Source organism: Leucoraja erinacea, chromosome 15 (assembly GCF_028641065.1).
Source record: "Leucoraja erinacea ecotype New England chromosome 15, Leri_hhj_1, whole genome shotgun sequence".
Lineage (NCBI taxonomy): Eukaryota > Metazoa > Chordata > Chondrichthyes > Rajiformes > Rajidae > Leucoraja > Leucoraja erinaceus.
This window is the reverse complement of record NC_073391.1, coordinates 35,542,381-35,569,927: the sequence shown is the minus strand read 5'-3', so window position 1 is coordinate 35,569,927 and position 27,547 is coordinate 35,542,381. Positions and strand designations below refer to the sequence as shown.

Below are 27,547 nucleotides of genomic sequence, written 5' to 3'. Positions count from 1 at the left end.
TTTCCCATTGCTTCCCAGCACTCTTCCATATTGCTCCCATTGCCAAAATCAAATACAAATAGCGTGGGGTCCTACCAGTTGGTTTCTCTCTCTCTCTCAAAAATAAACACATTACACCAACCTGTAGGCGAATGCTAAATGCTCCACATTCTCACTGGTGTTAGATTGAGCAGCCAGCAAGCGCACCAGGATCAAGTTCAGTTCTATAGCTTATCATATTCTTGCCATGGGTGCAGTCCATTTTTGGGAAAGTCCTTTTCACCTAGGAGAGGACATTTCACTAGCTTACCCCCACCCATTCCTCCACCCAACACCCCCACCTTCTTGCTTTTTCCTCCCCAAATCTCAATTCACTTTCCCACCCTTGCACCAATCAAACTGCCCTTCTGTAAATTAGAGTTACATTCTTCCAAAACTTCTTGAACCATTACCAACAGCAACACCCAGCTCAGCTTTGACTACAAGAGCCTCCGAGGAGTTGTTCAGAAAGTTTCATTTCAAACACCATAATCTTAATGCAGCTATCTTCCAACCTGGATAGTGCAGACAAACAAAGTTTCCACAGAAATCTTTGCTTATTTTTATGTGGTTGAAACTAATGTAAATCAGTGCTATGCCGGTAACACACAAAATAGTTATGTGCACAGAGCAGGTAATGAAAAGATATGTATGAAATGGGACTAATGCCAGACATGCATCAAGCATCCCCGCGCATATGCAAACCAGCTGTATTCAGTATCAGAAATTATAATTGCTATTAAACATAAAATGCATTTACAGCAATCTATAGTCACTGCCCCGCCTCAAATCACAGCAACAAAGTCCTCTCACTGTCATACTCAAATAAAACGACCATCTGCTTTTTACTACAATTCAGTACAATGCTGATATCAGTGATGAAGAAGCAACTTCATTCTGATATGTAAACTACATTAAAGTACATCTGATAATTAGAATAAACAAACTTCATGAAAACCACCAGGAATGGATCAAGTTTTGAAAAAGATTTTAACATTACGGAAAGATGCGGCCAATAACTCAATCTGGACTAAATTAAACTCTTCTTTCCATGCCAAAATCACAAACGTTCATGATGTTAAATTACTAAGTGCATTTTCTACCAACTGAAACACAGGTACTTGACTCAGTTGTGTTTGTGACCAACAATTTGAGCTATATAAAGATAAGGCCAGTAGAGGGCAGTACCTCAGTCATTACAGATTTGAACAGCACAAAAAAAGACTTCTACATCGACGACTGTATTGAAGCCGTTTCCTGCACCCTTGGAGAACTCGCTGATCTTGTTAACTTTACCACTCTTTTCCATCATCCCTCAAATTCGCTTGAACTATCAAACAAGAGGACATGACTTCAAAATTAAGGGACAGAAGTTTAGGGGTAATATGAGGGGGAACTTCTTTACTCAGAGAGTGGGTAGCGGTGTGGAATGAGCTTCCAGTGGAAGTGTTGGAGGCAGGTTCATTGGTATCATTTAAAAATAAATTGGATAGGCATATGGATGAGAAGGGAATGGAGGGTTATGGCATGAGTGCAGGCAGATGGGACTGAGGGGAAAAAAAAAGTTGTTCGGCACGGACTTGTAGGGCCGAGATGGCCTGTTTCCGTGCTGTAATTGTTATATATGGTATCACTAATACCTCCCTCTCATTTCTCGATCTGTTTGTCTCTATCACAGACTATCAACTGACATCCACGACAAAACCCATCAACGCCGACAGCTACCCTGACATTTGACATGGTTCCGCATGGTAAGCTGCTCTGGAAGATTAGATCACATGGGGATCCAAGGAGAGATAGCTGAATGGATAGAAAATTGGCTTCCGGAGGACTGTGACTAGTGGTGTGCTTAGGGTTCGGTGCTGAGCCCATTACTGTTTGTCATCTATATCAATGATTTGGATGAGAACATACAAGGCATGATTAGCAAGTTTGCAGATGACACTACAGTAGGTGCCATTGCAGAAAGTGAAGATGGTTGTCAATAATTGCAGTTGGACCTTGATCACGGGCAGGTGGGCTGAGGAAACACTGACGAGTTGCTGCAGTTGTTAAATACACACTGGAATTACAGTGTATCAGTGAGGGATTTTTTTATTTTTTATTTTAGTTTATTCATTAATAGTGTTTACTGAAGACACTCAAGTAATGTTGTGCTGAACCTATTCATAAAAATGGAGTGTGTTCCACTCTTGACATTTGCCTTACAATCTTGACAGTTTCCCTAAAGCCCTGTCCCACGGTACGAGTTCATTCAAAGAGCTCTCCCGAGTTTAAAAAAAAGAAAACACGTGGCAAGCATGGAGAATAAACGTAGCGGGTACGTCGGAGCTCGGGGACGTCTCTTAGCGCTAACGGCAGGTACTCGGGAAGACTCGCTAACGGCAGGTAAGCATGGGAAGACTCGTGAAGATTTTTCAACATGATGAAAAATGTCCCCGAGAGCCCAGAGTGGCTGGTACCGTAAATCTCCGAGTTCGAATCAGGGCAAACTCGGGAGAACTCTTGGAATGAACTCGTACCGTGACACAGGGCTTTTACACGTAGAAGGTCTTGAGCAGTCAGAAGGGGTATAATTCACTACAGGAAACCCAGCCTCTGCTCAGCTTCTGCAGCCTATGGATTTTTGAGGCTGGTCTGGTTGCATTTTCTGTATAACTCCTGAACCCAGGCAATGGTAATGCCATTGAATGTAAAGAATAGGTGATCAAGCTTCCTCATGCTCAAGATGATCATCAAGAGTATTTCAATGTCACGTCTCAAACGTAATAATGAAATTCTTACTTGCAGCAGCACCACAGATATGCAAACATAGTGCTCTGTAAAACCCATGATAAACAACAAGAAAGTTCAGTACATACATACGTATTTACTGATTCATTATAAATTTGTATATATAAAAACAAACAAATAAACAAACAATAGTAGTGCAAAGACAAACATAATGCTCCTAAGTCCATGTAGTTTGGAGCTTATTTGGAGGTTGTAGTATTTAATGCTATATTATTGGCAAGACCAAGCACAGGCTCGGCGATCGTTTCGCAGAACACCACCCCTTAACTGACCTGATCTCCCGGTTGCTCAGCACTTTAACTCCTCCTCCCTTTCCCAATCTGACCTTTCTGTCCTAGGCCTCCTCCATTGTCAGAGTGAGGCCCAGCGCAAATTGGAGGAACAGCACCTCGTATTTCGCTTAGGTAGCTTACACCCAGCAGTATGAACATTGACTTATCTAACTTCAAATAACCCTTGCTTTCCCTCTCTCTCCATCCCCTCCCCTTCCCAGTTCTCCCACAACATTCTATCTCTGTCTTGCCCACTCCCTTGACATCAGTCTGAAGAAGGGTCTCGACCCGAAACCTATTCCTTCTCTCCAGAGATGCTGCCTGTCCCGCTGAGTTATTTTGTGTATACCTTCATATTTAATAGCCTGATGGTTGTAGGGAAGAAGTTGCTCCTGAGCCTGGACATTAGAGTTTAATTTCCTATACCTTCTTCCCAATAGCAGGAGTGAAATGAGAGTGGGGCCAGGGTAGCATGGGTCTCTGATGATGCATGCTGGCTGCCTTATTCGGGCCGCAACTCTTGTAGATACCTTCGATGGTGGTGAGATCAGTCCCACCGATAGACTGGGCAGTGTTCACTTTTTGCTATCTTCTTCGTTCCTGGTCGTTTGAGTTGCTGAACTGGGCTGTGATGCAACCAGGCAATATGCTCTCGACTATACACCTGTAGAAGTTTGAGAGAGTGTTTGCTGACATACTAAATCTCCCCAATCTTCTCAGGAAGTAGAGTTGTTGATGCAGTTTCTTTGTGATTGTATCAATGTGCTGGGCCCAACCAGAGCAGCATTATGCTCAAGTTGGGCCACCTCCAATCTTTCCTCTTCTGAAGCTATCGATATACAAATCCCTGCTCATATGTACACCTGATTACCTCCCCACTTACGGTGCAAGATATTTTCCTGTACATTCCTGACATAAGCGTTTATACATAAGTATACAGGGATCAGGCATTCTGCTCTGTACTTACTCCTTAGGTGGATTCAAATCCTCAGGACGAGGTTCAAAAAACCGGAGCACATCCCCGCACTGTGAGATCATGGGTGGCAGTCGCACCAAAGCCTAGAGTGGATCAAATGACGAGTTATTCACTGCCATATGAACAATGTACTTTCATACAGAGTCACAATAGGATTCACTTCATTACAGTAGGAGTCTAGCATGGAATAGGCATTTGGGCCCCTCAACTGAAAATAGACTCTGTGCAAGAACAATCCAGATCTCCCACCTCTCCTCATTGACCTGTAAATTATTTAATTTTCCTCTTGGGTGTTTAAATTGGATTTATCTCTACAATTGCCAGGAACCATTTGCGGTGTAAAGACGTTTCCTCCCCACACTTATTTTTCTGCCCTCTTCATTCTGTCCACTCAATCCCTCTGCTAAAATAATTAATTTCTCGCCATCTTGTCCATATCCAAAAATACTTCAAGATGTCCTTGCAAGTACTGTTCAAAGGAGAAAAGCTCTATTTTCTCCAGTCTTTCCGCATCCCCATAATGATTCTTGCAACTTTCCTTAAGCCTTCAAATCCAACCCAAAATATGACTTTCAGTATTTGGCAACAACAAAAAATGCAGTTTCAATTTACAATATATAATTTATAGTTGTAATATGATGTAATGTGAACCAAACTGAATTTATTTGTGCTAACACCAACAATATGGAGTACAGAAATATTGAGGCACAACTCCAACTGGCTACTCAATGCTCTGGTTGTTAAGAGACTTTGTGACACTCTTCTCTGATTTACTTTCCTCAATCATAAACCTGTATCTGTCTTGCATTCATTCCCGATCAGTGTAGCACTGTTTTTACACAAAAGACAGTAAGGAGACTTTCTGCACCATGGTGAACCTGGGTCAATCTTAGACACATTGTCAATGAATGAAGAGAGGGCTGCATTGTCTTTCAGTGAAATACCAAGACTGTACAATACTTCTTACTTTAACTTTTGTCCAATGTTAATTACTGTTCAATTTAACTGCTGTTCAATGTCACATTTGATGTGTTCTGTGCTTTATCTCGTTAATCTGCATTTATCTCTAACTTGAATTACTACAATCACTACTGCAATTGAACTACAATTGCAATCACTGACCCATTAGAGTGAAAGAATGGTAGACGCAAAATGCCGGAGTAACTCAGTGGGACAGGCAGCATCTCTGGAGGGAAGGAATGGGCGACGTTTCGGGTATCGACCTGAAACGTCGCCCATTCCTTCTCTCCAGAGATGTTGCCTGTCCCGCTGAGTTACTCCAGCATTTTGCAACTACCTTCAATTTAAACCATCATCTGCAGTTCTTTCCTCGGTAGTGTAATGATTACACTATTCGGTAATGGTTACACTACCGAGGGAGTTCAAGTCACCGCATTAAATTTTAGAAAATCTAGGTATTAGCTTTATATAGTCGATGGCAAGAGACAATACCAGACCTGTCAAGTGAGCCAAGCTTGTCTGCTATAATGGATTACAAAGTAAAGTCGGGCAGAATCACTACCAACAATGCATTCCACCTGGAACAAAACACATTCTATGCTCATTTTGAACAGAAGGTTTGCAAAATGACGTTACCCACCCTGAGCCCCGGGTGCAATTGTACCCATGGCCACTGTTGCAGATGTCAGATTGGCCTTACTGACAGTAAATTGCAGAAAGTGACTAGCCCTGATGAAACTAAACATAAATGTAGATGGGCAGGTGAGTAAATTTGCTGATATCACCAAAATTGAAGGAGTTGCAGACAGTGATGAATGTTGTCAGACGATACTGCTTTCCTTTACCCGAGTAAATTGATCTTGCACGTGTGTACAATTCAAATCTAATCAGGAATCAAAATAGCTTCAGGTTCTGCTCCATGATTAAGCACCTATTAGTTTTCAAGCTTGTATTTTTTTAGCTCCTTTTCAGAATAATAAGGTCCCACAGGGACATGCAAATGGTCAGAATTACTGAGGTGGTCCTGAAGGTCCCGATGCCACCATTTACTCAAACTACAAGAAAATATTTTAACATTACAAAACTTGCAAATGCTCTTGTGCATTATTTTCTTACCCTGCAATATTCATCAATGGGTCTCAGTCTCTTCATGGCTACATCTCTCACATGGCTTCTTCTAAAAAGAATTTTTCCTGCAGTTCAAAGCAAATAAATGGCCATCTTGTCAACAAATTAAACTCAACATACTCTGAAAAAAACGAATTATAAGTCTTGCTTAGTAATACTTTTCCAACAAAGGCATGACCATTTTAAAACACCAGTTTAAGAAAGGTTTCTAACGAAAGAATAAAAAACCCCCAACCTGTTCAAAATTATATAGAAAATGTTCAAGAACAGAGGATTTGGCCTTTTGATGTCCTTTTCAAAAGTACCTCAACATCCAGTCAATTATCCAAGTACCATGTGGCATTATTCTCAAAGATAAAACACTGCCAGGTAATGTCTAATGTCTAAATTAAAACGGTGGTGGTGATGGTGCTGACTCGAAGGGCCAAATGGCCTATTCCTGCACCTATTTACCTATTTTCTAAACAGGTTTAAACAAGCATGGAAACAAGTTATTGTGGTGATGACATTCCCAAATGTACAAAACCAAACAAAGTTTCAGAGGGGCCACAAAATTATACAGAGGGGCCTTTACCTTGATTGGGGCACCTTTGGGGTATCTGTAGTAAGAAAGTGAATAAATGTGAAACAAACATCTAAAAAAGCTAACATTAAAAATAAAACTACAAGTTTAAAGGACTGTGAAAATCAATTGAGGCCATTTAGATCCATTCAACATCAGCTCAGATGCAAACAAATATCCACTTAGTGAGATTTTGTGGATGTCAAAAATAGATCATGTCACATCGTCAAGTCCAGAATATTGAAATAACATGGAGAGCAGCAGGATATACGGACAAACTAAAGGAACATTTCAGACCACAGCCATAAATATATCACCTCCATCAGCACCTTCCCCCCCCCCCCCCCCCCCCCCCCCCCAACCCTTAAAGCAGGAAACGGTGGAGTGCGTACAAGGAATTGAAAATCCAGAAGTCTACAACCACAGGTGTCTAGTAGTCAGGAGATTTACTCAGACTTGAGTATGCTTTGGATTGAGAAGTGCAGATGAAGTATTTCTTTTTGAAGAAAGATAGATTCAGCAACTAAAACCAAAATATTGGAAACACAGAATGTTCAGCAACATCCATGGGGAGAGACCATAAAGTTTCAGGTCTGAAATTTCAGTAATCAAAAACTGGCATTGGCCGGATGACACCAGCAGATTCAGAAGGGAGAACAGCAGAGCTATAAAAGAAAACAGGACAGATTAATTATGTTTTTTTTTAAAAAGGTAAAGAAAATAAAAGAAAATGATGAAAAAACTGTCTGGTTGAGGTTAATGATAATATGGTTGATTACATGTGTAAATGGCATATATTAATAACTAGACTAAGTGGGACCCGTTGGGTCCCAGCACCACACGGGAGGGCTGGTCACCAACGCAATATTCCACCTCTCCACCAATTCCAATACTGCTCGCCAGTGGGGGGGGTGGTCTGTTGCGCTAGTATGGGTGTTGCGGGCTGAAAGTACTGGTTTCCAGAGGGCTAGTATAGACATTGTGGGCCGTATGGATGCTTGGGCAGGCATCCAACTGTTGCAATGATTTTTAAAAGCCAAGCCAAGGCAAACAATTGGGCTGCAGCCACCGACAACCAAAATTCATTTTGTGAACACAAACTTGTTAAAAAAAGGTGAGGCAAACAATTGGGCTGCAGACACCCGACAACCAGGGACACGTCACCTCCATGCTTTGAGAGGTGGGGGACAATCCCCCCATGTTTTGTAATCCGGATTTTGAAATTTGGTGAAAAAAATCTATTAAAAATTTCCGCTTTCTGCGAGACAGTGGTGGTGGGACTGATGATCGAGGGCACCGATTAGACGAGAGAGACGTCGGTCAGCAGGCAATAGGGGGGGCGGTACATGATGATTCAGCGCGATGATTGGAGGAGGGAGGTGTCGGTCAGAGGCGGAAGTAGAGAGTGTGACTGAGGATAGAGCGCGGTGATTGGAGGAGGGAGACGTCCTGGTGGAGCAAAGATCATAGAGCGGAGCTTGAATCGGCCCATTCGCGGGGCCTTTCATCGCCCCCCGCGGCTTAAAATCGGCCGCGGGATCTTTGACCCCGTGGTCAAATTGCCACGTCGAGGCTCCCGATGTAGAAGCCCCCGCCGGTGGACCGAAGATCCCGCGTCCAGTTTTAAGCCGCGCCAGACGATGAAAGGCCCCGCGAATGGTCCGATTCAAGCTCCACGATTCGGGGCGGATGAAGCTGCTGTTGCTGGAGTTCGGATTCGGTCACCAACCAGGTCAGCTCCCGATGATACCGTCCACAGGGCCCACAGTTGAAGTCTCCAAAGCTGCGCGTGCGTGTGTAAGCGCATGCGCACAACCATCAAGAAATTGTCCCCGCCCCCCCCCCATGTTTTGACAGCGATTTCCACCCCCGGCTGGTGTGCCATATTATAAGCAGTTTTGTGCTCCATATATGAAGATGAATATGCTGGTTTTGGAGAGGACTGTTGATGAGGATGATCCAAGGGATGATGGGGGTGGGGAAGGGGGGGTGAAGCCTAGCGAAAGAGCCTAGAATCAGAAGGCACAGCCTCACAATAAATGAATGTACCTTTAGAATGGTGAATCTGTTGAATTCATTTCCAAGACCTCTGTGAAGGCCACTGGTTATTTTTTAAAGCAGAGATTGGTAGGTCTGTGATTAAGAAGGGAGTCAAAGATTACAGAGAGAAGACAGGAGAATGGGGTTGCAGGGGATAAATAGATCAGCCATGACTGAATGGCAGAGCAGACTCGAGGGGCTGAATGGCCAAATTCTACCCCAATGTTTTACGGAGCTGATGGCCCATAGAAATACATGGATGAATAATACTTACCAAATACTGACGGAGAAATGTGAGCTTGCATCAAAGCAATGGCCCAGAAGGCACAGCAATGCTTCTACTTCCTTAGAAGGCTTAGGAAGTGCAGTATGTCCTTAACAACCCTCACCAACCTCTGCAGACACCTCATAAAGAGCATTTTATTAGGATGCATTACAGCATGATTTCAGAACAGCTCCATCCAAGACGGCAAGGTATTGCAGAATTGTGGATGTAGCCCAGACTACCACACAAACCAACCTCCCTTCCATGGACTTCATATATACTTCATGCTGCCTCAGCAAAGCCAACAGCATAATCAGGGAACAGTCTCACCACAGCTACTCTCTCTTCACCCATCTCCCTTCAGGCAAGAGGTGCAGAAGTTTGAAAACACGTACCTCCAGATTCATGGACATTTTATGACCAGCTTGTATCAGACAACTGAACTGCGCTCTCACCAACTGGAGTGCAGACCTGACCTCCCATCCACCTCATTGGAGATAAACTCTCTTGTATCTAACTTTATCATGCACATAGAAACATAGAAATTAGGTGCAGGAGTAGGCCATTCGGCCCTTCGAGCCTGCACCGCCATTCAATATGATCATGGCTGATCATCCAACTCAGTATCCCGTACCTGCCTTCTCTCCATACCCCCTGATCCCCTTAGCCACAAGGGCCACGTCTAACTCCCTCTTAAATATAGCCAATGAACTGGCCTCAACTACCCTCTGTGGTAGAGAGTTCCAGAGATTCACCACTCTCTGTGTGAAAAAAGTTCTTCTCATCTCGGTTTTAAAGGATTTCCCCCTTATCCTTAAGCTGTGACCCCTTGAGACATGCGGCCAGGGTCATGGTTGAGACAAATACGATAGTGCATTAAAGAGACTTTTGGATAGGCATATGGATATACAGTAAATTGAGGGATATGGATTATGTGCACTAAATGTTAAAGTCTTTATCTTGTATCTGCGCACAGTGGGCTGCTTGATTGTAATCATCTATAGTCTTTTCTTGGAATGGAGACACAGAACAAAATGTTTTTCATTGTACCTCTGCACACGTCACAATAAACTAAACTTGTTCTTGAATAAAAGTTATACTTGTGGTATGAATATAATGAAGGATTGGCAGATTTATTCTAGATTTCTGAGAAGGGGTTTTCCCCGAGTAAGTGCGAGGTGTAGCACTTTTGGAGGTCAGATATTAAAGGGAAAACATACAATTAACAGCAATAATGTATAGAGGGAATCTGGGGTCCATTACCCTGAAATTGACAACACAAGTTGACAGAGTGGTAATGGAGGCTTATCGAATGCTTGCTTTAATGGATCAGGGCATTGAGTACAGGAGACAGGAGGTTATAATACAGATTTATAGGACTTTGGTTAAGCCACATTTGGAGTATTACATTAAGTGATAGGAGTAGAATTAGGTCATTACAGGAAGGTTGTGTAAGCTTTGGAAAAGGTGCACGGAGGTTTACCAGAATGAGGCCTGGATTAGAGTGCATTAGCTAAAGGGAGAGTTTAAGAGGGAACTGCAGATGCTGGAGAATCGAAGGTTACACAAAAAAGCTGGAGAAACTCAGCGGGTGCAGCAGCGTCTATGGAGCGAAGGAAATAGGCAACGTTTCGGGCCAAAACCCTTCTTCAGACGAAACCCTTCTCTGGAACTTGGATAGTTTTCTCTGGAACACCGCAGGTTGCTGTGAAATCTGACATGAGTATATAAACTACAAAATAAATAGATAGGAAGGACAGTCAGAAACTTTTCTCCAGGATGGAAAAATCAAATACTGGCGGGTACAGCTTTAAGGTGAGGGAGACAAAGTTTAAAGGAGGTGGGCAGGGCAACCTTTTTTTTTTTTTTTTAAGTTTACACAGAGGGTGGTGGGTGCCTGGAACATGCGGCCAGGGTCATGGTTGAGACAAATACGATAGTGCATTAAAGAGACTTTTGGATAGGCATATGTATATACAGTAAATTGAGGGATATGGATTATATGCAAGTATGACGGTCCAATTCTACACGGCCATCATAGAGCCTGTTCTCACCTTCTCCATCATGGTCTGGTTTGGCTCAGCCACCAAGCACGACACCTGGAGGCTGCAGCGAATCGCCCGATCAGCAGAGAAGGTTATTGGCTGCAACCTTCCCTCCATTGATGAACTGTACACTGCAAGGGCCAGGAAGCAAGCAGGCAAGATTATCTCTGACCTCTCTCACCCTGGCCACAAACTCTTTGAATCACTTCCCTCTGGAAGGCGACTCCGGATTGTCAAAGCTGCCACAGCCAGACATAAAAACAGTTTTTATCCTCGAGTAGTTGCTCTACTCAACAGCCAAAAATCTGTAGCCTCCCTTTGATCTGGTATTTTGTTAGTTCACATGCTTGATCAATGGTGTTTTATCATTAATGTTTTATTATTATTATTATTAATGTTTAGTGTTTTCTGAGTCATTCGTAACTGTCACTGTATGTCATGTTGTTACTTGTGGGCAGAGCACCAAGGCAAATTCCTTGTATGTGAATACTTGGCCAATAAACAAACTTACTTAGATAAGAGAGGCCCCTTGGCATCATATTTGGCACAGACACTGTGGGCCAAGGGGCCTGTTCGTGTGCTGTACTGTTCTATGTTTTATTAGTTTATCTTGGCATCATGTTTGATGGGCCTGGTCCTGTGCTCTATGCTTTATGTTGTAATTCAAAAGGGAGGAGGTGGATATTTTACAAAGAGAGATTTAGCAGCTTTGACTTCTACTCTCTGGAGCTGAGAAAAATGACTTTTGTCATAGAAAGTGCAATACAGCAATAGGCCCATTTGCCCACAATCTCTGTGACAAGATGCCAAGATGAATTATTGTCATCTGCCTCTACATAATCTATTTCTCTCCATTCCTTGCATAGCCATGTGCCTATCCAAAAGCCTCAAGCCTCATACCCGTTTCCACCACCACCACCATTAGCAGTGCATTCCAGGCACCCAGCATTATTTGTGTAAAGTAACTTTCCCTGAACGTCGTCTTTAATCTTTGCTCCTCTCACCTCAAAGCTCTCCCCCCTAATCAATGATATTTCCAACCTAACTGTCTAGACTGATTGTAGGATAAATAAAGTTATGGGAAAAGAGTTATGGGGTAGGACAAAGCTGGCCAAGTGATAGATGGATACAGGCGAGGGGAAGTTTAATAGTAAGATTAAACGAGTACTTACCAGTACGAAGTTTGATCTGTATTTTATGAGGAGTTACGATGAGGGATTACGTGAAGAACCCTGCCCAGTGCGCAGGTGCGGCATACTTCGAAGCAGCGGTGTGGAATCACAGATAGACACAATATTGAAGTAAACATAGTAAAGATCAGTGAGACATCAGTTTATTAGTTTGATCTATATAATGAGGGTGGGAGCGGAGGGCACGTAATCCCTCATCGTAACTCCTCATAAAATACAGATCAAACTTCGTACTGGTAAGTACTCGTTTAATCTTACTATTTTACTTCGGAGTCACGTGAGTGACTACGTGAAGATTTCAAAGGTCTGTGATTTCAAACCGTGTAACAGTTTTATTTCACTCACTGCCGAAGTTCTTGAGGGAGGAAGTGTTATCGTAATCAACCAATGGATCTGCTTTCTCAAGAAACAGAAAGGTATTTGTTAACAATAACAACATAAATAGCTCCCCTGAGCTTAAATTAAATATTTGCAGTTTGTAATATTCTGTCTGCAATTAAATCAGGCTTATCAACGGTTTACAATAAAAATGTTCTGAACGTCGTTTCCCTTGACCATCCTGCCGTATTGAGAATGTGGTCAACCGGGATGTCCATTCGTTCAGCCGCTGATATCAATGCTGCCCTAGTGGAATGGGATTTAAATGTATTATTATCTATTCCGGCAGCTTTCAGTACCTGTTTGAGCCACCTTGAAGTGGTTTGGCTCGTTACCCCATCTTGGGGTTTCTTGTGGTTGACCCATAGGCTTTTCCTCTCCCTCTAAGATTGTGGGTTGTGTCTATATATTGTTGTAGATGGGTCACCACACTCAACCTGGACTCTGGTGGGTAGGCCCGGAATACCACCAGTGAATTGGGCGTTCCTGGTCGCTTAGGTTTTTACCAGACCTAGAATAATGAACGTAATGCGGTCTGGGGTGATCACCATGTTATCCAGTCTAGTTTTATGGAGTGACTGGACTCTGTGAGCGGATACGAGAGCCATAAGCATGAGCGTTTTTAACATAGATTGTGCAAGACTGAGGGATCTAGCTGGTGCCATTCTCTGAGATATGTCAATATCACACTGATATCCCATACATGGGTATACCTGGGTTTTGGGGCTTGTTATTATAAATGCCCTTCATAAGTTTTATCTTCAGTGGATGGGATCCCATGCTCTGCTGTCCTGCTGTTTTTAGATAAGCAGACAGGGCGCTTCGTGCTGTATTTACGGCACTGTAACTCACCTTTTCATCATGGTGTAGATGGTCCAGGAACTCCAATATGTCAGTGGTTGAGTAGTTTTGTATGTTGTCCCTGCGTCGTAGCAGTATTTTTCCCATGTTTACTCTTGGTGACTGTTCGCAGGGATGCCGACATGGTGGTAATGGTTCATTTTTATGGCATGGGTGGCTTATGCCTGATACTGGGTGAGTAAACAACCGTGGTCCACTAGGGAAATCCATAGGTGACTCGACCACCATGTTGTGATGAACTGGGAACCATGGCTATGTAGGCCGGTCGGGCACCTTCAATATCCCAGTGGCAGATTCCATCTGTATTGCGAAGTGCCCGACTGATGAGGCAGAAGGGAGGGAAGCAAAGCAGAATTCCCCCTATCCAGCGTGTAGGCATCTACCGCTGCTGCCTCTGATCTGGTTCCTAAGTCACACACATAGGTTACTGGTGATTCCGTCTTGTTGCAACCAAATTGATATCTGGCGTTCAAATTGCTTAATACCTTTAGCAGATTTTTTGGGTTTGACATCCATTCAATGTTATCATGAATTTTTCCCCCGTGACGTGGTGTCTCCCACTGTGTTCTAGCTTACCTAGGAGATAGGCAGCCGATAGTTAAAAATGTCTTTGACACACCATTGCCAGATCTGTTTGACCAATTTGTTGCACGGTAATGATTTTATGCTCCCCATATGGTTAATATAAGCCACCACCATAGTATTATCAATCCGTAACCGTATATGCACGTGCTGCATTTGAAATGCATATGCTTTTAACCCAATAGGCGACCACCAATTCCAAATAGTTGATGCCCAGTGTGTGTAGTAACGATGATTCTGAATTGGTCCATCTGTTACCTGTGCTGGATATGGAGTTAGTTGCTCCCCAGCCTAAAGCACTGGCATCGGTTTTTAATAACCAAGTTAGGATTGGTGATAATAATAGGGCTGAAACTGTGCCAAACATTGTCTGCCCACCACTGTAATTCTGATATAGCTTCAGTGGGTACATTCATGATTTGATTATAGTGACCCGAGCACCTTGGCAAAGTAACAGTCATATGGATAGAATTGATATTAAAGCCCAGATAATCCATGGTAGTTAACGGCTTCAATTTTGGTTTATCTGGGTGTAGAATGAACCTCAGTGTTTTAAGGAGCTGTTTTGTAGTTAGAAACTGCTGCCACAGCTAATTCCTTTGTTTTTCCTAATATGAGGATATCATCCAATATATGCCATGATTATGCTTGTTTTCTTAATATTTTCATGGCTATTTTGATGAAGCCGAGTTTTAGTTAAAAATATAAGAAGATATTAAATTGGCTTCTGGGCTAGCTTACAGTTTATATTTAGTGTCAAATTAGGCTTGTCTAAGGTTGCGGGGTGTGGGAGATAATAAATCCTATAACATTGTCTTCCAAGTGACAGGCAGAGAGAAGGAGCTAGAGATATCTTTGAAGTGGAGATCAAATGACCAATGTTTATGGGGGAGGAGGTGATAGAGGAAGAGAGACATAGGTGGTCACATCTTTGAAGCAAGAGGCAATAAACCAGATGGCCTATGTTTAAGAGGGACCAAGTGACAAAAGAAAAACCAGGGAAGTGGAAATAAAATGATAAAGCAGATGGTCAATGTTTTTAGTATATCTTGTACCATGTAAACAAAAGGCCTTTGATGTGATGCAATCTGTGGAAACCTTTTCCTGTACCTCTGACATGATTAATGTCTGTGGAAGGTGTTAAGGGGACAAAAAACCCTATTTAAGGCAATGTAATTCTGTTGTTCAGAGAAGAGGACCGGGGACAGTTGAGTGTCTACATTGGTCACTTAGCTGGAATCCTCGCTCCCTTCCATTGGCCGATGTTAAGTAAAGTTTTGAACTGGTCTACCAAACAGTTTGTGTGGTGTCTGTTTATTAAGAAGCGAACCTGGTTTAGTAGTTAAGATAAGTAGCTTTTTCAATTTTTAGTATTTTTGTAATTAGTTTAGGGCTGAGGTTAGACCATTGGGAATGCTCTATACTCCCATAGTTGCCCCATCCAGATAAATTTTAGGTATCTACAATAAGCCTTGTGTATGGGTATAAGATAGTATGCATCTTCCATATCAATGCTTGCCATAAAGTATCCTTTGGAGATCAGATGTCTGGCAGTGACAAAACGTCTCCATCTTAAAGTGTATATACTCAACAGATTTATTTAGTGATATTAGGTCAATGATGATGCTACATTCACCATCTTTTGTAGTTTTGGTGAATATATTCGATACAAATTCCAATGGTTCATGTTTGGTTTTTTCCCATGATCCCTTTTGTAATGAGCCTTTCTAGTTCAGCTTGACCTTCTCGCTTCTCTTTCTTAGAGGGGAAAAAAGCCCTATGGGCGCATTGCTGAACTGGCGGTAATATGCCCAATTTGAATTCAAGTTTTTATCCACTAATACTGTTGAGTATATATTTGTTATTTGTGACAGCACCCCATGCTTCTTTCAACAAGTGTAAATGCCCCCCCCCCCCCCCCCCCCGCAGTTAGTAGAGCACCCTTATTTTGTGTAAACTGGGAGGAACCAGACTACCTACCTCCATGTTCATTGTTTTTTCATGAAGGCTCAGTTTTGCTGGTATGCTGGTGCTGTCGGTGGGGCGGCGCATCTTCCAACGGTTCCGCTCTGGGCCCCTGTCTAAAAAGACCTTTGGGGGTAATAAGCAGCGGCCCCGAGCTTTCACCAGTCCTTGGATGTGGGTGTTGACTGGTGGATGCCGAGGGGTGCTGCCAGCTGGGTGTTGGATGAGATGTCCTGCTCGTTCCCGGGCCTGCCCTCATGAGGCGCACAGGTTTAGCTGCCTCTCTTCCTGCTGCAGCGGTTTTGCATAGCCCCGCATATTTGGGGTTGAGGGCAGGTCTTATATGCCACAAATGGCAGTCGAGTATCCCGCATTTGGGAACATCGTAGGCGTCAGCACACTCGAAGTGCAATGGGATAGCCTCATTCCTGGGAGAACCACCTTGGTGATCATGGCGTCGCCTGCCAGGTGAGTATGATCCGTGGAACGAGCAAAGGCGGTGATTTTCGGTGTTAGGAGCTTCAGAATTCGCTGCTTTTTTAGCTCTTGACTGCGAGTCTGCTGACCCAGCTGCCTGCAGATTTGACCTCTAGAAAGGCCTTCTCCTGCAGGGCTTTGTTGGAAAGATGGTTGATACTGGCTGCCATCTGGGTTCCAGTAGTCTTCCTGCGCGTGGAGGTGCCATATAGTGGCCCACGACACCCAGCAGCTCTTCCTGATCCTGCTCCCCTGGCATACTCCTGTTCTCGTCCGCCTGCCCAGCGTTTAAGCCAGCCCAGCCCTGGCCTCCTTAGCTAGCCTCGAATAAAGAGGGAGCAAAAGGGGGTGCTGTAAATTCTGTGGAGGAGGCATATGCCCTACCTCCGTTGTCCCATCAATCCCTCGACAAGGGAGATGGCTAGTGCAATAGCACTGGGGTAGGAGTGTTAGCTCCCTTGGCATTCAGCCAGTGACCCCTCGTTTTCCCGGAGGTTTTTGGCTCCATGACCTCCTCTGGCTTGGGGAGACAGACATACTTGTTTTTGCTGTCTCCAGCCTGTTCCAGAGTTGGAGGAAAGTTGATTCCTGTAGAACCTGTAATTTTGGTAAGGTTGTCTTACCTGTTGTTAGAGGCTGCCTGCCGTTTTTGGGCGGCATTTTAGCGGTTCCCGGGCGGCGATTCTCCTTGTCAGGAGTCTGCAGGGGTGCCGGTCGGGTTTTTTAATTTCCCTCCGGTCCGCTGCTGTTAATCGAACAGCTGTTCAGCGGACCGGCACCAGCGCAGCTCCCTGTCAGTGGTCCGCAGCGTGTGCGGTCCCGTTTGCGCCTATCCCCCTCCACTGTCGGCTCCTTCGCTGGAGTCGAACGGGGGCCGCTTCCTCTGCTGCTTTGCCCCCCCTGGAGCAAAAAATACAAGGCCCGATTAAGGTAGGTATTTACCTAACGTTCCTTATTTCAGGCTGGTTTGCGGGAGCGCCGACTCCCGCTGGGCCGCGTGTGCACAGCTGGACGATAATGCCGCACCTGCGCACTGGCCAGGGTTCTTCACCTAGTCACTCACGTGACTCCGAAGTAAAATTGGCAGATAAGTGGACAAAGGCAAGTTGAGGAAGGTATAATAACATCATTTAAAAGACATTTGATTGGGTAAATGGATAGGAAAGGTTTAGAGGGATATGGGCTAAAAGTGGGCAGGTGGGACTAATGTTGATGGGGCATCTGAGTCAACATGGGTAGGTTAGGCCAAAGGGCCCCGTTTCTTAGCTGTATGACTCCATTATGGAAAAAGAGTTACATTTCCAGTTTGTAGAACCTTGGTCAAACCATTTATAGAACTGATGGGCAATGCCGGGAACTATACTCTGCACTCAGTATCTTCCCCTTTATCTATTGTACTCGAGTTTGACATGATTGTATTCATATATAGATATGTTTAGATCACATGGAAAACAAAGCTTTTCACTGTACCTCAGTACACGTTACAATAACAAATCCAAGCCTAATCTTTTGCCTTACCATGGCAAAACATGGGCAGGTGGGACGTGTACACTTGTTCAGCATGTGAAAGTTGGGCTGAAGGGCCTTTTTCCATGCTATACGACTCAATGACTATGACTTGAGACTGATGTCGGGTCTTTGGCCTGAAATGTAACCTGTGTTTTTATTTCCTCAAGTTCTGTCTGACCTTCCAGTACATTCTATTTTGATTTCAAATTTCCAGGTTCTGCAGTTTTTAGCAAATATTCAGTTGGAATCACTCAGCTGGCAAATGCGTTACAGAGCTAGCGAGTTTAATATTGTTCATAGGGCAGCAGCTAAACATTACCAGCCGGAAATTAGTCTTGCCTCAATCCAGAAATAGAATAACTGGTTAAATGATGCGATTCATCGTTTTTTTCAGTTTCCAAGGAACTATTGATGTCTTCAATGGGAGCTCCAGTCACGCAGAGATGTTGTGGCCTGGTGTGACCTAAATATACATAGCTACACTTGATGCTTAACCATTTGATGGTGTTCCCTTTATGTTACAGTATCTGCCAGAGTTAGGTACACGCAACATTAAATTAAAATAAACTAGGAACCAAAGGAGGTTCATCATTCTGGGCAGATTGCCTTGTACTTCACACGAGTGCAATAATGCAGATAAATAAATCATAACTGATATAATAAAATAATCCATAAGGCTACAGAACTATAAGAGTGTTATGTCAAAGTTCTTAGTGCAATTAAAGACAATTTGTTCCTAGGCCTTTTGCGTTGCTAAAACAGACCATCATGCAACCAGTCAGTAGGTGCTAGGAAAAAGGTTCTGACTGTCTACCCTATCGATGCCTCTCATAATTTCATATACTTCTATCAGATCACCCAAAGACTCCAGCGATCCAGAGAAAACAATGCAAGTCTGTTCAATCTCTCCTTATAGCCAATATCCTCTAAAGCAGGCAACATCCTGGTAAAGCTCTTCTGCACCCTCTCCATAGCCTCCACAAACTTCCTGTAACAGGACAACCAGAACTCCACACAATACTCCAAAAGCATCTGAACCAAATATTTATAAAACAGCAAACATGACTTTGAGCCTTATAATGTCCTGGCCAATGAAGGCAAAACATATTTATTGCCTTATTTACACTCTATCTACTTGGATCCCACTTTCAGCAAGCTATGATACCCAAGATCTCCCTGCACATCCTTATTGTTAAGAGCCTTGTCATTAACTGGATACTTTATTATTACATGTGACCTGCCAAAGTGCAACACCTCACTTTTCCGGGATTAAGCTCCATCTGCCATTTCTCCGCCATACCTATAACTACTCTATAATCTATTGTATCCTTTGACAACCTTTTCACGTCCACAACTCCATCAATCTTTGAACTGTCAGCAAACTTATTAACCAGCCATCTAAATGTTTGTGCAAGTCATCTATGCCACAGAGGTCCTAACACTGATCCTTACACAACACCACCGGTCACATATGTCTAGGCAGAATACAGACATTCTATAATTTATGCCCATCAACTCTGCCCCTATATTCCTACTACCTACCTTACATTTGGAGCAGTTAATAGCAACCAGTTAACTGACCAACTAGCATATCTTCAGGAAGTGGAGGAAACGGGTGCATCAGGGGCAAGTCACGCATTAACAGGCACACTCTCTATAGGCGGCAGCAAAGATCAGGATTGATCACCTGTTCCTGGAGTTTAGAGGCAGCAGCATCAACTGCTGCACCACTCTGCCATCCAAATACAAGAGGTGAGAATGATAAATTGGGGAATTGAATTAATATGAATGTGACACATAAGCAGCACCCACATATCAAAATATTTTGTAATTCTCAAATACATCGCAGATAAAAGCCTTAAAAGAGAAGATGATTCACCCATTCATTAATTAGTTAAGGATAAGAAAGAAGACTTGTAACTGGCCTCAGAATAGGAAAAAAAAATCTCCTAGTTGATTGGAAGAAGTAAATGAAACATGAACTGGCAAGAAATATTAAAACTTGACTGTCAAAGTTTCCAAATGTAAAATGGCAGAGTGTACCAAATGGTCCCTTAGCAGCCACGACAATGGAGTTAATAATGGGGAACAAAATAACAAGGGTGCTTACAAATCTTTGGTATCTGTCCTTAAGGTGGAAGATACTACCAACAAATCAAAAATAGCAACTAATCAATGGATAAAAGACAGGGTAAAATAATGTTGTGGTCAGTTACCTCCATAGGTCTGTATTATTGATCAGAATCAGAGTGTTTAAATCTCACCACAGAAATTGAAAATGTAATTTCATGTGATTAAGTCTGGAAGGAAAAAAATCAGCAACAATCACCATTACACCACCAGATTGTCTCAAACTCACCATCTGCTTCCCCAACGTTCTTCTGTACAAGAATGACACATTTCCTTTTCATTCTATCTTGCCTCCTGATACCAAATTCACAATAGCTTTGCATGCTATTCAGCCACAGTAGTATACGGTTTAACCAGTAACTGTCCACATCCTTCAAATTAAAATTTAGCAGAGAAAAGCCAATAAAGGGAACCAAGCACTGCCAGATTCACCCCGGACCTGGAAGTCTATTTTTTGGGAATAACAATTGTGCAGGAAACAATCAACAGGTCAGACAGCATCAGTGGAAATAACTGGTTAAGGTTTCAGGTCCACGACATGGCATCAGAATCAATAGAGAAAACAAATTTAGATGGTAGAGAAGATGGGGGAGGACCATGAGTGGAACAGAATCTCTCACAGAGCGAGACAGAATTACTTAATCTGATATCTGAGGGATAATAGCTGTCCAACCATCTGGCTAACAAAATCTCTCCTTGCACATATCCACCTATTACTTGCCAGGCTTTGTCCTACCCCTCCACTCTCTGGCTTTCTTTCCTCCCAGATGCTTGAATCTTGAGCAAAACACAAAGTTCTGGAGGAACTCAGCGCATCAGGCAACATATGGAGAGGGAGTGGACAGGCTACGCTTTGGGTCCCTTCTTCAGCCTGATTGGTCCCAACGGGAAACATTGCCTCCCCCATTGTCTACCCAGATATTGCCTGACCTGCTGAGTTCTTTCAGCACTGTGTTTGCAAATGTGGAAGTTGTTCAAACCATGAGGAAGGTAATAACAAACTATCCACAATACAAGTTTCAAGGCAGCATCTTGTAGAAACAAAAAACAGACCAGACAAACTCAGCCAGTCAAGCAGTAACTGCACAGACAAAATGAAGTTGTGATGCAGGGTTTCATTCCGAACGCCAACTTTTTGCCTCCACAGGTTACTTGACTCACTAAATTCTTTCAGCATTCTATGTTTTGTTCCAGATTCCTGCATCTGCAAGTCTGGAGAAAAACATGCACTTCAACAGAGGCACTGGACTGGCGAGGAGACTTATAAAGTCTGATGATAGAACTTCACCCAAGTCACATTGAAGAACATTAACAGGAATTCTCATTCTAAGAGAGCCGAGCTCAGCATCTCTCCAGAAAACAGACATAACACAGCACCTCCCTCCTGCATTCACTTATTCCGCTTGCTTCTCACTCTGCTCTCCCCAGCTCTTCCCAAATCATTTCCTGAGAAGATGTTGACTCTCACAGATCCATTCCTAACATTTCAATTCAGCAAGCTTTGTCTGTCACTCCCACCATTCTTCCTCCTGGCATCCTTCACTAACTCTCAGAAATTGCCGGAAATGAATAAACATTTGACAAGTTATTGTTATATACAAGTTATTTTTACACAACAATTGGCTTGGCCACTATGTAGCGATGTTACAAAACCTACCTTCAGCGGCGCTGCAGATCTGCCAAGGGGTGTGTGCGCGACTTTGGCGCCTTTGAGGGGGGGACGGGATTAAAATGCAGGTTTGTATCGCTTGTCGGAGGATTTCCTCAGGCTGCTAGTCGATGAAGAAAAATCGATCGGACTTCCGTTCCCTTTTTTTAAAAAATATAAATAAATAGCTGGACAATTTAATAGTTGGATTAAAGTAAAAAGCGACTTCTAACGCCCTCAATGCCTACAACGTGACGGATCGTAATATCAGGACAAAACAAAGGGTAAGTCGCTTATTTCACATATAATCTTGCTACTTGGGGTGGCTTTAGTCTAATTTTACGACGCAAAAATGTTATTTAGTCCCCAAACGATTCGGCCATGTCTTTGCTTGCCGATATAGGGTTAAAATTCATGGCAACGGCAATATTCCAATCGATCGCATTCCAGAAACACCCAATCGCAAGATGATTAAAACTCTTTTTTTTGGACAATCATGTCATAAGAGCATCTAAATAATCTATATTTTGTGTAATTGTCTATCCATAATCAATATTTTTATACTAAATATTCACAACAGTTTTAGTCACATGTATTGTGCAAAAAATAATAATTTTGATTATATAGAGAGTGGATGTTTCTAGATTAATTTATGGGAATTAAACATTAAATTCCTTCCATTTGGCATATAAGTTCATGACAGTGAGATTTAAAAATCATGTTATATTGTGAATTCTTGTGTGAATGGGATTAGTTTGTTATTTGAATACTAAAGGCTATTAAAAATAAAAAAATTAGCCTTTTCTTAAGAAATGGATAGATGCTTAGATCTAGTAATTGAATTTAGATTAATTTAATTGATTAGATGAATTTAATTGATTTGATGAAACTGATGAATATGATTTTTTTTTGTTGGGTATTTACTATTTGTTTTAGCTTTTAACTTTATCATTTCTACCTTTTTTCCAAAACTGTAAATAATAACTTGTTTCTGTTAATGCTGTTCATCGTTCTTTTTTCCTTTACATTTTAAATAGATGTCTCCAAAGAAAAAATGCAAAATTGTCAATCCGAATGCCCAGCAAAAGAGACTGATTTAGACAGCATTCGCAGAGATTATCCAAATTTGGACTACTCCAAATGTGATGATCTACAGGACATTCTTAAAGGGGAAAGTAGTGGGCAGAAAGGCATGTCATGCGTGGTTTGAAGAGCAAAAAACCTGTAGTTTACAATGCCAAAATTGAAAATTTGAGGAAAAACAGATGTACAGAGTTGCTTATTGGTTACAATCTGAGGAGTATGATGAAGCTACTGATTATGATATGCCAATGTACCAGCTAGTAACTGAAAAATTCATTCAGTTCTCTTAATTTTTAAGAAAGTTATGGGCTTTTGACTGTCCTTGATCACAGCTTTTGTGTTAAGTCAATGGAAAAGCAATAGGGAACAAGATGCTAATTTCCGAGTATGAAAATGGCCATAACGTTTTTAATACTGAAGATATGAAAGTGAATTAGGTATCAAAGTAAACTTCTTTTTATACTATCTGATGGGATAAATTGCAGACTTGATTTTTTAAATCTCAACATTTTGTAACATTGCTACACTATGGCCAAGTCATCGTAAATGATCCCAGAGTAATCATTCTGAAGGGTCTCGACCCGAAACGTCGCCTATTTCCTTCGCTCACCCGCTGAGTTTCTCCAGCATTTTTGTCTACCAGAGTATAGAACGAGCACCATGGCAGCCTAAGACCCCAAAGTTATGCTGCATCTTGTTCACTCTACAGCAGCTCCTATGTTCCAAAAGGACAAAACATCATGTACCACAAATCAAGCATTTTCTTTTGGAAGACAAACTCTTAATGCAGGGTCTTGACCCTAAATGTCAACCATTCCTTTCCACCTACAGATGCTGCTCAATCTGTTGTTATCCCCCAGCAAATTGTTTATTTCCCTATTTTTATTTGGGAAACAGAAATAAATATCTGCAATTATGTAATTAAGAAATTGGGTTTAGGATGGTTCAGAATTTCCCTTTCTTTTTGTGATATATGTTAATGATTTAAACTTGAAAGTAAGAACTATTAGAGGTTTGCAAAGTGCAAAAATAGCCTGTGTAGTTAACTGTGAGGAATATAACATTAAACAGTTAAGTGTGAGGATTAAACAAAAATACTGACCCACTTAAATATGATCATACAGCATTAAATGAGGCATTTTGACACAATGAGACCTCGCTGACCACTGAGCACCCACACCAACCCTACACCAATCCCAATTTGTATTCTCTCAACATTTATATTAACTTCCCCCAGAATCTGCCACTTACCTACAGACTAATGGCAATAAACATTGTCCACTTAACATACCAACCCACATGATTTTGGAGTACGAGACGAGAACAGAGCACCTGGAGGAATCTCACACAGTCATTGGGAGAATGTGCAAACTCCACAGAGATAGTACCAGTCAGGATTGAACCAGAGGCGCTGGAACTGCGAGGCAACAATTATATCAGCTGATGTCACTGACCTTGGTCCAACCATATGCCTATCAACTTCCCCCCTCCCCCCTTATTAACTGCCATGCTTTGTCTTGCCCCTCCTCTCTTCCAGCTATCTTTCTCCCCCCCCCACCCCCCTACAATCAGTCCGAGTGAAGAAGGATCCCGATCTAAAACTACATCTATTCATAATCTCCAGGGTTGCTGCTTGACCCGTTGAATTATTCAGCACTTTTAGTCTTTTTAAAAAAAATACAGATCCATACAGTTGCTAGCAGGGTAGGTTGTTGGCTGATAAATTAAACAAAACATGTGTTTTTGCTGAGATCAGGGATTTTAATCAGCACAATAACAGGCACACCCAGCCACGCTGACAGCAAGTAACTCCAACAATTCAACATTATTGGATTATGGTAACTAAATGGCAGCATGCCACAAATTTCTCTTCACATGGCAACTTTAAGAAGAGAGCTATAATTGCTGAGTGAAATTGTCGCTTTGATTCAAGTTCACCTTTCTGAAGAGTTCTATGTGTAAGACTAGACCCACCGCAGAGCTCATGGTTCTGAATCTGTTCCATGAATTATTACAAAGTGGACTTGTTCAATGCTTCATTAACATGAAGAGTCTGGAAAGCATGCAGCAATTCACAGAGGAAGCATTCAGGCAAGCTTCAAGATCTGTTGGGAACTTTTACATCAATAAATAATTCATTTAGCTAGATCTTCATATGCCTCCTTCTAATTTAGGAAAACATACATGCATATACGTCTCTGAAGTTGGTATGCAAATGCATATTTTAAACAGAATAGTCTATGACAAAAATGGATAATTTGAAACTTGCCTTGCTGAATAGCAACAAGAGTTACGCAAGTCCATATAGTTGAATTGTGTTCAAATCTTAAACCTCTGGCACAGTTATTGTTTGTTCATAAGTCATAGGAGCAGAATTTTGTCGTTTGGCCCATCAAGTCTACTGCTTAACCATACGCCGTTAAAAGGAACACAGCAGTTACGCACTAAATAACCTTCACCTTGCTGATTAAATATCAATAGCCGCAGGTAACATGCTAACCGCATCTCGTCTCATCAGTAGTCACTAATGTATACAAACATGCAACTATGACAAGAATGAGCCTCGATGAGATAGATACAAAATGCTTGGATAAATCAATACTGCACAACTGCTGGGTTGTAAGCTGCCCAAGCGAAATAGGAGGTGCTGTTTCTCCAATTTGCGTTGGGCCTCACTCTGATACAGGACAGAAAGGTCAGTGTGGGAATGGGTGGGGGAGTTAAAGTGTTGAGCAATCAATAAGATTATGACTGAACCTCAGTATCAACTACCCTTCCCTGCCTTATTCCAATATCCCTCAATTTCCTGAGTGTATATACAATTATTTATTTAGTCTTTAACGTTAATGGAGTAGCTACAACTTTTCTGCAGTAGGGAATTTCAATGATTCACATCTTTTCTCAGCTCAGTGTTAAGTGATCTCTTATCCCGAGACTTTGTTTCCCAGTTCTAGATTCACCAGTCAGAGAATCAAACATGATCAATATCAAACTTTAAGAATTTGACATACTGCCATAAAATGATCTTTCATTCCTCCAAAAGCCACAGAATATAGTGATGTTCCATTCAATATATTTTCAAATGACCTAACCTTCCACAACTGTTCTGCAATGGTACAACCAGAACTGCACACAATAACTAAATTAAACCACATTGAAGCAACAGCCAAGGAGGCACACCACAGCTCTACTTCCTTGGGAGACTGAGGAAATTCAGCATGTATCCAATGACCCCTACAAACTTCTACTGATGCACCATACTGTTGGATTGCATCGCAGCTTGGTTTGGGAGCAGCTCTGCCCAAGACCACAGGAAATTGCAGAGTTGGCGATGTAGCCCAGTCCATCATATAGAACAGACCATGCACTATTGACACTGCACAATGCCTCGAAAAGGAGTCAACATAATCAAAGCCATGCATTCACAGTCATTCCTTCTTCCCACTCATGTCAGACAGAAGATAAAACAGCTTGAAAATGTGCCCCAATGGACTCAGGAACAGCTTCTTCCATTTTGTTACCAGGCTTCTGAATATTCCTTCCATTAGTTAGGGAAGTGTCTGATTCACTTCTACCCTATTGTGTACATTGGGCTTTGTTCATAGAACTCAGCACTTCAATGCTGAGAACTATATTCTGCATGCAAAACAAAGCTTTTCACTGTACCTCAGTATATGTGACAATAATGTCAAAAACTAAATCTAACCAACTTTTCATAAAGCTGCAACACTCTTATAAATAGTTTGTATTTGTAAAAAGCAAAATGCTGGAGGAACTCCAGATCTGGCAGCAATTATGGAGGGAGTAGGCAGATAACTGTTCAAGTCAGGATCCTTCTTCAGGTTCGGGTCCCGATCCAAAACATTGTCATATTCATGTTAACTCCACCCAATCCCAACATTATTTTCCAATTCCCCTTATGCTGTTTGCTTGAAACAGATTCCAGCATCTTCCTAATACTGATGTCAGGCTCATTGCTCTGCAGTTCCAAATTTTCTCTCTCTTCTTTATTACGGAGTTATTTTTGCTACCTTCCAATCTGTAGGAAATGCACTTTAGAATTTTGAGAGTTGATTACAAGAGCACATTGTAAAACCCTAAACTACAGGGCACCAACTCTTAGATGTGAATGTATGAATTGGGAGCTGGAATCAGCCCTTCAAGTCTGCATTCAGCTACATTATTGCTCTTTTATTGCAACCTCAACTCTGCATGACATTTAAAAGACATTTGGACAAGTACATGAATTGGAATGGTTTGTTGGGGTGTAGACTTCACGTAGAGAAATGGGATTCATGTAGATAGCCATCTTGCCGCCACTAACTTCGGTCAAAGGGCTTATTTTTATGCTGTACAATTAATTGAATATATGAACACATTCACTAGTTCCCCTTTATCCATGGCACAAAGAATTCAAAGAATTCCAATAAATTTGACAAAGATAATGGAAGGTAGACACAAGCTGCTGGGGTAAATCAGCGGGACAGGCAGCATCTCTAGAGAGAATTAGACTAAATGGGACCAGTTGGGTCCCATGTTCATATAAGGCTGGTCCCCTAATGCAATATTCCAGCTCCCCACCAATTCCAATATTGCTGGCCAGTGGTGGTGGTGGTGGGGGGGTGGAGGGGTGGAGCTTTCTAGAGCGCTAGTATGGGTGTTGGG

At 42.2% G+C, this 27,547-nt stretch overlaps 1 protein-coding gene and 1 pseudogene across 4 annotated transcripts in view; both read right to left on the bottom strand.

Annotated features, from left to right (window-relative positions):
* Positions 1 to 27,547, bottom strand: part of sh3pxd2aa (SH3 and PX domains 2Aa) — a 121,021-nt gene that overhangs the window by 68,214 nt on the left and 25,260 nt on the right. For 2 of the 4 annotated variants that reach the window (XM_055647165.1, XM_055647164.1), the window contains exons 4-5: positions 6,136 to 6,212; positions 4,051 to 4,142 (exon numbers count right to left, since the gene is read on the bottom strand). In XM_055647165.1, the coding sequence (XP_055503140.1) occupies positions 4,051 to 4,142; positions 6,136 to 6,212 (169 nt within the window). Of the gene's footprint in view, positions 1 to 4,050; positions 4,143 to 6,135; positions 6,213 to 20,237; positions 20,322 to 21,808; positions 21,961 to 27,547 lie in introns of all 4 variants that reach the window. The other 2 variants (XM_055647166.1, XM_055647167.1) reach the window with 2 other exon arrangements.
* LOC129704397 (U1 spliceosomal RNA) lies at positions 16,362 to 16,511 on the bottom strand (annotated as a pseudogene).